At 43.2% G+C, this 14,776-nt stretch overlaps 1 protein-coding gene across 3 annotated transcripts in view; it reads right to left on the reverse strand.

The window, feature by feature from the left end:
- The window catches only part of tfap2c (transcription factor AP-2 gamma (activating enhancer binding protein 2 gamma)), an 87,096-nt gene that overhangs the window by 14,112 nt on the left and 58,208 nt on the right, over window positions 1-14,776 (reverse strand). For all 3 annotated transcript variants that reach the window (XM_041205375.1, XM_041205377.1, XM_041205376.1), the window contains exons 5-6: window positions 6,968-7,086; window positions 5,686-5,827 (exon numbers count right to left, since the gene is read on the reverse strand). In XM_041205375.1, the coding sequence (XP_041061309.1) occupies window positions 5,686-5,827; window positions 6,968-7,086 (261 nt within the window). The remainder of the gene's footprint in view (window positions 1-5,685; window positions 5,828-6,967; window positions 7,087-14,776) is intronic.

Consider the following 14,776-nt stretch of genomic DNA (forward strand, 5'->3'; position numbering starts at 1 on the left):
CAAATGAATACATGAATACATGTACATGTGCACAGGCGAGTACACGCAGCCACTGGCAGCACAGATTCCAAACAATACAAAAGGTCACAACTGCAAGAAGATGACTTTATACAATTGGATTACAAAACCAATTTAGGAGCCAGGAATAATTTTAATTTGTAAAAGATGTTGCCAGTAGTGCTGCTGTAATCAGGCCTGTGCACGCACAAGATCAAACGGCAAAACTGCACAGGCAGCCGGAGCAAAGGAAGACATAGATTTCAGCCCTCTTGGCTTAAAACCAAGTCAAAGATGCCCATTAGGATGAAATCTATGCCCACTTTATAGAGCTGACCTTCCACTATTTACCCATACAGTTTGGAATGTACTTCACACATCAGTGGAAGTGGCTGCCGCCCAACAGCCAGCTTTAAATCTCTTGTCTGCACATTGACTGATTCTCTAACATTCATCCTGGTCCAACTGCAGAGAGCAGGCTCAGGCCACAGGAGAGATTTCAGACAGAGGATATAAAAAGAATTAGGCTGTTGGAGATAAGCTACCTAACCCAGCCCTAACTGCAGTCAAATAAAGAATTTGCATTCACAACCTGAGGATGTTCCAAAACACTTTGCAGCCAATGAAGTGTTTTTGAAGTAAAGACACTGTTGTGATGTAGGGGACTCAGCAGCCAATTTAGCAAGTAGCTCTCCCAAACAGCAACAAGATAAATGACCAGATATTGACCCAAATCTTCAGTTCTCTGGATTGTTGGCAACTGGACGTCTGATGGAAGATGCACATCAGGGTCCTGAGGAAGTTCTGACAGGTGGACCCATGTGGGAATTGCCCAGGAGGTTTAAACTTCCAATGGGCTGGTTCCCTGCTCCCCGGAACCCTGCATGAATGTCTCCAACTCTGACTTAGAGCCAGAGACTTCAGACAGTTCCACGGTACTTACATGAATAGCTACACCAGAAATGATGGACAGTTTAAAACCTGGGTGATTCCACCAACTGACCACCCCGCTGACCACTCCCCACCTGATCTGACTGCTCCCACTTGATCCAGCTAACCACCCGATTACTCCCTGAAGACTGGACTACCACACCCAAACACCCAACTGCCACCCCAGCCACCCCATCCAACCTGACCACCCTGCGACCACCCAACTACCCACCCATTGACCTGCTATCCACTCACCCACCTATCCATTTACCCATTCACCCAACCACTCATCCATTCACTAACTCGCACTCAAAGACAGGACATTTAGACTTAACTGAATACAGCAGCTGGTGCCATAAAAAGGGTCGTGTCTGTCTTCCTCTGACTCTACTGGGATCCAATGATGTCCCCTGGAGAAGCTGCACTGCCCATTTCTGCTGCAGCTGGGATCAGAAGATCCCAGAAGAAATGGGTAGCAATGTCTGGTCAGGAAAACCTTTGCGGGCAGCAATGGGCACTGACCAGAAGATTTAGGTGGTTATTGAGGGATATCGGCAGGACATGGTGAGAAAGCCCCAGCTATGGAATTTTTTATATCCAATTAAGACGGTTTAACATTTCATCTGAAAGACAACACCTCTGGTGGTACAGCTCTCCCTCAATAGTTCAGTGGGAGTGTTAGCTGGTGCTGCCACCTATCCTGTAACAATTTTACCTGTGGCAGGAGAGGCATTGGGCACCCTGTCTATCAATGAGCCAATTGAGCCCCTTAAGCAGCCAACTAATGGCACCCCCATCCAAACCCAAACCTCCTCACCAGGAACTTCTAGGCTAGCCCTGGCAATAGCACCCCTGCCAACATACCTTTCACTGTGGTTCCAGCTCCTTGGCATTTGTTTTTCTTTATTCTTCGGCGTAACTGCAAGGCCTGCATTTATTACCCGTTCCCAATGGATTGCTAAGCCATTGAAGAGGGCAGTTAGGAGTCAACCACATTGCTGTGGATCTGGAATCACATGTAGGCCAGAGCGGGTAAGGCGGCTAGCTAATGGAGATTAGTGTACCAGATGAATTTTTACAACAATCGATGATAGTTGTTCTAGCTTTATCTTCCAGATTTATTAATTGAATTCAAATGATGGGATTTGAACCCATGTCCCCAGAGCATTCACCTACACCTCTGAATTACTAATCCAGCGACATTACCACTACGCCACCATCTCCCCATAGGGGGCTGTTGTAGTTCCAGCAGTGGCTACCGCTCCTGAGTGGCACTGCTGAGACGTCCTGTCCAGGTGAGGGCTGAAGTCCTGCCTTAAACCAATTAACACTCCTCTGAGCATTGAATCCCTTTGGAGGCAACCCACAGAAGTAGGGGCAGGCTCACCCCTGACATTTTTGTCTGGCAGGCAGCAGGGCGAGGGGTGGTTTGGGGGATCTGATAATGTGTTAAATCCAGCCATATGTGTTCAAGTGTCTGAAATGGGGTTTGACCCAAGATCTCCTGACTAAGCCCAGGCTGAAAACCAGTATTTAACATTTCAGCGCCAACTGCCATCTCATCAGATGTAAAGATTCTAACATGACGGGTTATGATTCCGATTCCACCACCAACACCAAGCCTTGTGAAAATGATGCTTTTTACATTTTATCATTTGAGAGAAACGGTCATCCGGGTTTCACTACAGACACAGAATCCCTTTCCTTCCCCTGCATCTCAAAACTGGATTTTCTTTTTTTAAGTAATGGCTCCTCTCCCCAAAACCTTAAACAATAAATGCGAGGCTTTCCACTGGCTCAATGGTGAACTATCAAACTGAATATACAAGGACACCCCACCAACTACAACCACCACCCCTCCACCCAGGTTCAATCCCTAATCTAGTTTTTGGAACATAGGTACATAGGAATGGGAGTAGGTCATTTGACCCATTGAGCCTGCTCCACCATTCAATTAGATCTTGGCTGATCATCTGCCTCCAAACCACTTTTCCACTCTATCTCCATATTCTTTGATATCATTACTCTCCAGAAATCTATTGATTTTCTATTTTGAACATGCTCAGTGATTGAGCTTCCACAGCCCTATGGGGTACAGAAGTCTAAAGATTCACCACCCTATGAGTGAAGAAATTCCTCCTCATCTCAGTCTTAAATTGCCTACCCCTTATCCTCAGATTATGGCCCCTGGTTTTAGACTCACCAGCCAGGGAAAACATTTGATCTACATCCACCCTATCACACCCTGTAGGAATTTTGTAAGTTTCACTGAGGTCAGCCCTCATTCTTCAAAACTCTCGGGAATACAGATCCAGTCTCCTCAATCTTTCCTTAAATGACAATCCCTCCATCCCAGGGATTAGTCCAGACCTCCGCTGCACTCCCTTTATGGCAAGTATATCCTTCTTTACATAAGGGGACCAAAACTGTACGCAATACTCCATGTGCAGTCTCACCAAGGCTCTGTATACCTGCAGCAAGACATCTTTACTCCTGTATTCAAATCTCCTCGTGATGAAGGCCAACATACCATTTGCTTTCCTAATTGCTTGCTGCACCTGCATGCTAGCTTCTGGTGACTTATGAACAAGGACACCCAGCTCCTTTTGGTCATCAACACTTCCCAACCTCTCACCGTTTAAGAAATATTCTGCCTTTCTGTTTTTTCTACCAAAGTGAATAACTTCACATTTATTCACATTATATTCCATCTGCCATATTCTTGCCATTCACTTAGCCTGTCCAAGTCCCCTTGAAGCCTCCTTGCATTCTCCTCACAACCTACAATCTCACCCAGTTTGGTGTCATTAGCCAATTTAGAAATATTACAATTGGTTCCCACATCCAAATCATTTATATAGAATGTGGAATATAACGTGCATAAGTATGAAGTTATTCACCTTGGTAGAAAAAACTGAAAAGCACTGCTGGGAAGTGGATGCTAGACGAGGGCAGAAACATGTTCATACCTGTGGTGAGGTTGAGAAAGATGTTAATGCAAGTGCTATGAACTGTACTACTGATTGTAGGAATGCAGGCGCATGTCCACCACGTTTAACTCCGTTCCTGTTACTGGCGCCAGTTTTGCTGATTTTAGGCTCCCTGAAGATACCCCACCATCCACCATGGCGCACCTACCTTTCATGTTGTGCCTTCAGAGTCCCAGATCAGTTACCAGCACTGACTGCCTGAAGAGGAGCTGAAAAAGCTGAATGTCCATGCAAAAGACATGTATCGAATCTCGTCAGGCTGAGAGTGCGAGGGAACTGAATGAAGGGATAGATTACATTGTATTTGTGCCTCTTTCTACCAATTTGAATTCAGGGAGCTCACTGCTCAATAGATGAAGATGTGTATCACTGGGCATGACACTGAGATATACAGATATTCCCCTAAAAGTCCATTGTGACCACTGTTCGTGAGCAATGCCAGAAAGAAAGTTGTTTCAGAAAATAACATTTTGGGATACAACACATGAGTAATTTGGTCATGACATGTGGTTCCCAAAGTTTCCTCCCCTCATCCCTGGGCCTGTTGTAGACAAACTGAGGGAGATTATTGCTATAATTACACACCATCCTGACTTGGAAATATATCGCCGCTCCTTCACTGTCGCTGGGTCAAAATCCTGGAACTCACTCCCTAACAGCACCATGGGTGTACCTACGTCACATAGACTGCAGTGGTTCAAGAAGGCAGCTCACCACCACTTTCTCAAGGGTAATTAGGGATGGGCCACATCCCATGAGTGAATTTTAAAAAAAATTAGTCAACAACGCCGTTATCAATTTATCATGCGACTATCAGAATGGTCGAAAAACTAGATGAACCTCAAACTTTATCTAACAATTCCTATGTTCTTCACTTGATGTCCATCACAGGTATGGTATTAGTTTTCAGCTGCATAAACATAGAATCATACATCACAGGAGGCCACACAGCCTACCATGTCAGTGCTTTGAAAGAGCTTTCTAATAATCCCCATTCCCTTGCTTTTACCACATGTTTCTGCAATTTTTTTCATTATAGGTGTAAATCTATTCCACACTTAATAGCTTAATTTTCAGGCATTGTATTGCAGATCACAACAACTCGCTGTGTAAAAACAAATTAACTTCATCTTTCCTCTGATTTGTTTAGATAACTATCCTATAACTGTCTCCTTCCTTTGCCAACTCCCCTGCCAGTGCTAACAGGCCAACTCCCCAGCCAGTGCTCCATCAAAATCATTTATAACCAGTGTTTATAAAGATTTAGCATAACATCCTTGCTTTTGTACTCCATGCCCGTTTATAAATCCTACGCCTTCAAAGTAGTCAAGGAGTGTTCAAATTGTTGATGATGACAATCTCTGTTAGTTGTTTGGTCATTTTTTAATCAACAAAAGAGATATGCTTTCGAAGCTTTTTGCCTTGCACTTATCAGGACAGTTCACAAGAAAATAACAACAATAAAGGGAACAACAATTTATACTGCATAAGAGAGTGCTGACTGGTTGGCAAGTGGACTCTGATTGGTAGAAGTGTTGCCATGGGGAATGCAGTATAATTTGATGTTCCTATTACTGTTGGTAATTTCTTCAGCCACCCTGATGAGTGTAGGTGAAAGGCTTTGATAGCTTGTCCCTTTTTTCAGCAATACACTATCTCTGTTCCTTCATTTTTCTCTCTCCTCCTCTACAGCCCACTTTTCTCACCTTCTGCTTGACAAGACCCCCAGGCCACCTCAATAGCAATCCTAACAGGAGGTGTAACTTACTTTGCTGCAAGCAACATGTTCTTTCGGCTGCTGATCTCACTGCGGTCTATATGCTGTCGAGTCAGGTACTCTGCTGCTGCTTTTGCAGGGAATTCCGTCTCGCACACATAACCAAAATCACGGGCTAGATGCACAGCTTCACCTAAAGGTAAGGTATGGTACTGATTTAGTAACTCAAAACTGGCAGCATATGCACCCACCCGACGGAGCTTAATGGATAGTAGCGGAATGACAAACACAGGGGAGCTTCTGCATACCTATTAAATATGACTCACATTCCATTCTGGGGCTGAAGAGGGCTTTTGACTTGGTAATATTTCCCCTTCAGAGTCAACCCTTACTACAGACAGTCCAACAACTGGAGACAGCAATTCTCACTCAGGACTCTGGGTTGATATCCAGCAGGATACTTGTGTCTGGAGGCTTTGGGCATGTGTGAGCTCAGAAAGCCCTCCTATACAAAACTCAATATCCAGCTGATTGGCATAAAGATAGTTACAGCCATGGCAAGGGTTCACATTATGGCCTGTCAGCCTGTGAAATCTTCATTTGCATAGTATTCTCCAAGGGAAGAGTGTGAACATATATACAGGACATGTATGGGAGGAGATTATAAATGGGTGGGGTAGAGTCCATGGTAAGGGATATATATATATATATATATATATATATACAAGGAGCAGGTTTCATGAGTTTTTCATGTTATATTTTCTTAAAATTATGATCATGTCATATTCAGATGGATGAGTACATAATTGTTTATTTTTGGTGTCATAACCCATGTAGTATTGGTTATAATATCCCAATTGTTTCTAAGCCTGCTTGGATCTACAATGGGGGTTTCTTGGATGGGGAATATCTAGGGGCAATATGCATTAGTTTTAACATCCCATGTTTATTCTGAACTAGAGGAGGGAAGAGCAGGTAAATTTTAATTATTTAATGTCCCTGTCTGACTGGTGAATCTTTGGCAGTATCGGTTTCAGGTATTTTAAGCAATTTGGGTTTGAGGTGGGGAGGGCATTTTCCTCAACACACTCTGTGTAACACCATCATAAACCCCTTTATAACAAATTCCTGGGATTGTCCTCGGTCTGCCACACAGTCACTGGAACTTCAATGCAAATCCTAGCTAAACTGAGTAAACATGATTTCCATCAATAAGATGATGTCTAATATGGAACAAGCCCGAGGAATGCCCAGTAAATGTGTTCACTGCACGCCTCAACAGATTATCCTGGACTTTTCAGTCCAATTCGGGTAAAATGGAAAATGGATGTACCTTCAACTAGAGAGGTCAGCAGGGTCACGTTGGCAGCTTTCCGTCTCCCGGCAGGAAGGTTTAACCCTATTTTGTCGAGCCTCTCACGTAACGACCTTCCTCCATTTTTTGACTTTGCCCTGGAGGTAAAACAATTGGAAAGTTTACTTTTAAAGTACAAAACTGTGTGGTGCAACACAAGACAAAGGCAATTAAGAGACAAGCTTAGATTCCTCTATCTCAGCAGTATTCCAATACATGTGCAGCAGGGTGGGGCTTTCACCTGCCTGACTTCGCCACCACCAACCCAGGTCATGCTCACTTCACAGAATCTTTACGGTGCAGAAGGAAGCCATTCAGCCCATCGAGTCTGCACTGGCTTTCTGAAAGAGTGTTCTACCTAGTCCCACTCCCCTGTCTTATGCCTGTAACCTTGCACACTCTCTCTTTTCAGGTAGCAATCCAATTCCTTTTTGAATACCTCAATCGAACCTGTCTCCACGACTCTTTCAGGAAGTTTGTTCCAGACTCCGACCACCCTTTAGAAGAAAAACATTTCCTCACATCACATTTACTTTTCTTGTTAATTATTTTGAATCTGTGCTCTCTAGTTCTTGATGTTCTCTTGAATGGGAAAAGTTTCTCATTATTTACCCCTGTCCATACCCCTCAGGATCTTGAATACATCTATCAAGTCTCCTCTCAACCTTCTTTTCTCCAAGGAAAATAGACCCAACCTCTCCAATTTATCCTCATAGCTACAGTTGTTTATCCCTGGAATCATGCTTGTGAATCTTCTCTGTACTCTGTCCAGTGCCTTCACATCCTTCCTCATGTATTGTGCCCAGAACTAGATGCGGTACTCCAGGTGAGGCCTAACTAGTGTCTTACACAAGTTTAACAATCCACCAATATGTCTATTCCTTTTGAAGTTCAAGACTATCCTCATCACAGTTGACAGTGCTTCCAACCTTCGTATCATCCGCAAATTTTGAAATTATGCCCTACAAACCACAGTCTAGGTCTTTAATATATATCAGGAAGAGCAAGGGTCCCAACACTGACCTCTGGGCTTTCACAGAAACATTAGCCAAACTTTTGTAGCAGTTTAAGTGGAAGCCTGGTTTACCTCAGATAAAGAGGCAAATTCTACTAATATAATCCAGCCAATCTATTGGCTCTCATTTGCTTGATTTTTTAAAAATACCTTTTTATTCTCCCTTTGGAGAATTGTGAGAGGTAGTGGAAGGATTTGCAAGCTGCCTAATAGTCCACAGTGTGGAAGCTCCTTCCATGGCCAACACCATTTTCAAACCAGCCGATGGGCTGAAGTGGGACGTATTCATGGGCTCCCACAACCCTTTCAAAGAGGGCATTCTTCACACCAACCAGATGAGCTTCCAACTTATCATCTAGAATTCAGGGTCACAGCGGTCAGTACAAGGCAGAGCAATATAATTATTCAGCAAAACGTTCAACATTTCAATTACTTTGACTGAAAATTCACATAGCGTAAGTTTAGTCATATCAACTAGATTGAGCGAGATTGATCCATGACCAAGGCAGCAGAGTGACCAAAGCTGGAAACTGAACGTTCAAGGGTATTTGACATTTAGGAAGGATTGGCGAAAACAAAAAGAGGTGGGTAGCGCTGTTAATAAAGGATGAGATCAGTACATTAGTGAAAGTGGGCCTTATATCCAAAGATCAAGATGTAGAATTAATTTGGGTGGAGCTAAGAAACAGCAAGGTCAGGATCTTTAGGTCGGCAAGCGTTGGGGGGGTGGGGCGGGCACTCGCCGACGGAACTCCCAACATCACCCCGCATCATTTCAGTTTTCATGTAGGTGGGGGCGCAGCCGAATCAGCTGTAGGCCCGCCGACCTGTCAATGGCCTATTGAGGCCATTGACAAAAAGTCATTAGCCTCATTAACAGACCTGCCCATTCAACCTTAGGGTTGGCGGGCAGGCCACGAGCCCTGGCGGACTTCAGAAAAAGCATAAAACCTCATCCACGGGCGGGATGAGGTTTCATGAGGGTTTTTAAAAATGTAATAAATGTTTGATTTAAAGTGATGGACATGTCCCAACACATGTGACAGTGTCACATGAGAGGACATGTCAGGGAAATTTTGTCTTTGTACCTTTACCACTTTGACATTTGGAGCTAATCTCCTTGAGGCAACACTTAGCCTCAGGGAGGTGAGTGCGCTCTTGCACGCATGCATGAAAAACCACACTCTCAGCTAAGGAATTTCCACTCCCCCCCCCCCCCCCCCCCCCCCCCCCCCCCCCCCCCCCCCCCCCCCCACCCCTCACCGTCTGCACAGAAAGTGCATAGTGCTTCCTGGTGGGCCAATTTGTAAAATGGCAGTGCGCCCCCGATTGGAGGCATGCCTGCCCACACCTATTCCTGCACTTCCCCCCCAACGGAGGAAAAATTCTTCCCCAAGGAACAACAAACATTGGTAGGAGTTGTTCCTAGACCACCAAACTGTAGTGGTAATGGAGGGCATGGTATGAATCAGGAAATTAGAGGTGTATGTAACAAGAGTAATACAGTCATCATGGGGACTTCAATCTACATTTAGACAGGCTAAGCCTAATTAGCACTAATGCTGTGGAGGACAAATTCCTGGGATGTGTATGAGATGGTTTTCTAGAACAGTATGTTGAGCAAACAGCAGGACAATGAGCTATTTTTGATCTAGTATTGTGCAATGAGAAAGGGCTAATTAATAATCTCAATGTAAAGGAGCCTTCAGAGAAGAGTGACCATAATATGATGGAACTTTACAATAAGTTTGGAAGTAATGTAGTTCAATGCAAAACTAGGGTCTTAAATCTAAACAAAGGAAACTATAAAGATGTAAGGGGCAAATTGACTGTGGTAGATTGGTAAACTTCATTAAAAGGTATGACAATAAACTGGCAATGGCAAGCATTTAAAGAATTAATACATGGTTTACAACAAATATACATACATTTGAGGCACAAAAACCCAACAGGAAAAGTGATCCAACTGTGGCTAACAAGAAAAGTTAAATATTGTATTAGATCAAGTGAAGAGGCTTATAAAGTCGCCAAGAATAGTAGTAAGCCTGAGGATTGGGATTATTTTAGAATTCAGCAAAGGAGGGCCAAAAAACTGATAAAGAAAGAAAATCTTCCAAAATTCTATAGATTCTGGAATGGTACCGCCAAATTGGTAGGTAGCAAGTGTAACCCCACTGTTTAAGGAAGGAGGGATAGAGAAGATGGGGAACTACAGATCTGCTAGTTTGATGTCAGTAGTCAGGGAAATACTAGGGTCTATTATAAAGGAAGTGATAACTGGACACTTAGAAAATAAAGGTAGGATTGGGCAAAGCCAGCAAGGATTTGTGAAAGGAAAATCATGTTTGACAAACCTGTTTGTTGTTTTTTTTGAGGTTGTAACTAGCAGAATAAATAAGGGAGAACAAGTGGATATGGCATATTTCAATTTTCAAAGGCTTTTGATAAAGTCCCACATGAGGTTAGTAAGCAAAATGAGGGCATATGGGATAGGGAGTAATATGCTTGCATGGATTGAGAATTGGTTAACAAGACCGAAAACAGAGTAGGAATAAACAAGTCATTCTCAGGATAGCAGGTTGTGACTTGTGGGGTACCATTAGAATCAGTGCTGGGGCCACAGCTGTTCACAATCTATATCTATGATTTGGGTGTGGAGGCCAATTGTAATATTGCCAAGTTTGCTGATGACACCAAACTAGATGGGAATGTGAGTTGAAAGGAGGATGCAAAGAAGTTTCAATAGGATTTAGACAGGGTAGGTGAGTGGAAAAATGCAGTAGGAAAAACAGAAATGCAGAGTATTTCTTTAAAGGAGAGAGATTGGGAAGTGTTTATGTCCAAAAGGACATGGGTGTCCTTGTTCATAAGTCACTGAAAGCTGACATGAAGGTGCATCAAGAAATTAGGCAGGAAAATGGTATGTTGGCCTTTATTGCAAGGGGATTTGAGTACAGGGTTAAAGAAATCTTGCTGCAATTAATTGTATAGAGCCTTGGTGAGACCACACCTAGAGTATTGTGTACAGTTTTGGTTCCCTTATCTAAGGAAGAATATACTTGTCATAGAGGGAGTGCAACAAATGTTCACTAGACTGATTCCTGGGATGGGAGAACTGTCCTATGAGGAGAGATTGAGGGGACTGGGGCTGTATTCTCTAGATTTTAGAAGAATGAGGGGTGATTTCATTGAAACATACAAAATTCTTACAGGACTCTACAGGGTAGGTGGAGGGAGGATGTTTGCTCTGGATGGAGAGTCTAGAGCCAGGGGACATAGTCTCAGAATATGAAGGTGAATCTTTGAAAATTTCTATCCCAGCCAGCTGTGAAGGCTCAGGCATTGAGTATATTCAAGACAGAATTGATAGATTGTGATATTAAAGACATCAAGGGATATGGGGATAGCATGGGAAAATGGCATTGAGGTAGAAGATCAACCATGATCTAACTGAATGGCAGACAGGCTCGAGGGGCCAGATGACCTACTCCTGTTCCTATTCCCATGTTTCCAGTGGCTCAATAGAAAAGGTGGCACATTGTGCAGTGTTTTAGTACACAGGCGTAGGGAGATCCTTTGTGTCTTTGATTGTGAAAATGAATATGAGGGTCTTGTTTCTACAGATAGGAAATTCAGCCTGGGTTCCTATTCATACAACTCTACAGCACAGAAACAGGCCCATTTAGCCTAATTGGTCAATGCACTGTATGTGGCTCTTCCCACCTAATTCATTGAACCCGATCACCATAACCTAGTTTACTTGCTCTTATGTACTTATCTAGCTTCTCCTTAGATGTTCTAAACTAATCATCTTAACCACTCCATTTGGTAATAAGTTCCACATTCTCACCATTCTAATTCAATGACCTAGATCTTCCCTTTTGCAGCCATTGCCCCAGCATCACTGCTGACTGTCGAAGATTGCTGCACCCTTACCCTTCTGTGCCTTTCCAGCCAGGACTTCCGATCCTGGATGCAGCAGTGATGCTTCAGCGCAGCCATCCCCAGGGAGGAATAGCAAAGACGGGCAGCACAAATAATACATCCCTTTTTACATAAGCTCCTGTATTCAGCAAGCGTTTAAAGATCTCAAAGGTTTCCAGGGGGTGAGAGCTTTTTTTAAATTCGTTCATGGGACAGGGGCTTCGCCAGCTAGGCCAGCATTTATTGCCATCCTTAATTGAGTGGCCTTGAGCTCAGTGGCTTGCTAGGCTATTTCAGAGGGCATTTAAGAGTCAATTACATTGCAATGGGTCTGGAGTCACATGTAGGCCAGACCAGGTAAGGCCAGCAGATTTCCTTCCCTAAAGGACATTAGTGAGCCAAATGGGTTTTTACAACAACCAGCAATGGTTTCATGGTCATTAGAATTTTAATTCCAGATTTTAACTGAATACAAATTCCACCATCTGTCGTGGTGGGAGTCAAACCTGGGTATCCAGAGCATTTCATTGGGTCTCTGATTTACTAGCCCAGTGACAATACCACTACACCACCTCCTCACTCAGTGAGTGAGGTATGTAGTCAGGTGATCAGTGGACAGTCAGGTTGGGGTTGGTGGGGTTGCTTGGGTTGGGGTTCTGAGGGTGTCAGGAGTATGGGGCTTATGTGTGGGAGATGGTGAGTTGAGTCATGCTGTTAATCACCAAGTTACACCAGAGATGAAACAGTGCAAAATTCTCAGGTGAACGTTTGGGTATTCAGTGCATATCTAGCCCAAGTCTCTGACATTGATATTGATGTTAGAGCCATTCCCTGAGGTTCCCAAGCAGCACAAATCAGCCCATTGGAAGTTTAAACTTCCAAGGCAATTACAGTGCATGTGTGCGCACCAGGGCCTCTGATGGACCTTAAAGCATAACAGTGGCAGACACCTCAGCATTCGCCACTGCTGGCATCGGAAGTTCTGGTCCAATGTGTGAAGCAATTTGAAAGGATTTTGAGGATTTTCTTTATGCTCAAAGTACATGAAAAGCTGTATCCCATTCACCGGTCCAATCTTTCAGAGTGATGGCTCCTGATATTATTCATTCTGTCAAATACTATTAACTATTTTAGTGCAAAAGTTCCAGTCATTATGACTCAAAATATTAATAAGGGGAGTAAGTTTTGGACAGAGATCCCATTTCCATAGAACCATAGAATTGTGAAGCACGGAAGGAGCACATGGAGCCCATTGAATCCATGTTGGCTCTTTCAAAAACAACTCAAGTTAGTCCCACTCCTTGCTCTTTCCCCATATTCCCCCCAAAATTTTCTCCTTCCAGTATATATCCAATTCCTTGTTGAAGGTTATGACTGAATCTGTATTCAGCACCCAGTCAAGCACTGTACTGCAAATCTTAACAACTCGTTCCATAACAAAATGTTTCCTCATGTCGCCTCTGGTTCTTTTGTTAATCAACTCAAATCTGTCATCTTATTATCAACCCTTCAGCCACTGGAAACAGTTTCTCTTTATTTTCTCTTATCGAAAAGACTCATGATTTTAAACACCTCTATCAAATCTTCACAACTTTCTCTGCTCCAAGAATAATAACCAGTCTATTCATGTAACTGTAATCCTTCATCCCTGAAGCCATCCTAATAAATCCCTTCTATACACACTCTAAAGCCTCCACATCCTTCTTTAAAGTGTGTGCCCCGAACTAGGGTCTATGCTGCAGCTGGGGCCAAACAAGTGTTTTAGCATAGCTTTCTAGTTTTTGTATTATATACCTCCAGATATCTCTACATATACCTCTATTTTGTACTATATACCTCTATTTTTAAAGCCCAGTATCTCACATACTTAATTCACTGCTTTATTAAGCTGTTATGCTACCTTCAGATATATGTACATATACCACCACCGCAAACCGCACCCCCCCCCCACCTCCGCCCCACAACCCAGGTCTCCTTCTTCTTGTATCTCTTCTTTATAATTGTAATATACAGCATATGCTCAAAATGTATCACCTCACACTCTTCTGTGTCGAGTTCCACCTGCCAAGTGTCTGCCCATTCCAGCCTGCCTTTGTTCTCCTGAAGTCACTATCTTCATCACTGTTTACTACATTTCTCAGTTTTGAGTCACTGGCAAACTTGAAAATTGTGTCCTGTACCCCCAAGTCCAAGCTATTAACGTATATCCAAAACAGCAGTGCTCCCAACACCAAACCTTAGCGAAATCCTCTATATTCAGCCATTCACTAGAACTCTCTGCTTTCCACCCCCTCACCAATTTTGTATCCATGCTGCTACTGTCCCTTTTATCCCTTAGGCTTTAATTCTGCTAACAAACCAAATATGAAACTTTATCAAATGCTTTTTCAAAAGTCGAAGCACAATATAAGCCACACTGCCCTCATCCTCCCTCTGTTACCTCAGCAAAAGTCAAACATGATTTCTCCATTACAAATCTGTGCTAACGCTCCTTTATTAGTCTGTGTTTGTCCAATTGCTTTAATTTTCTGTTAGATTACTGTATCTAATAGCTTCCTCACCACTGCCATTAAACTTACTGGCCTCTAATTGTCAGCTTTATCCTTCTCCACTTTTTTTAACAAGGGTGTAATATTTGCAATCTTCCAGTCCTCTGGCACCATGTGGCCTCCCGCCATATCTAAGGAGGATTGGAAAATTGTGGACAGCATCTCCACAATTTCTACCATTCTCTCAGCAACCAAAGGTGCATTCCATCTGGGCCAGGTGACTTATACAGTTTAAGTACTGCCACTGCTACCTTTCCAGTGCCCGCTCTTTATCTATTTTATTTCATCCAAAATCCTGAT

The sequence above is a fragment of the Carcharodon carcharias genome, chromosome 14 (genome assembly GCF_017639515.1).
Source record: "Carcharodon carcharias isolate sCarCar2 chromosome 14, sCarCar2.pri, whole genome shotgun sequence".
NCBI lineage: Eukaryota > Metazoa > Chordata > Chondrichthyes > Lamniformes > Lamnidae > Carcharodon > Carcharodon carcharias.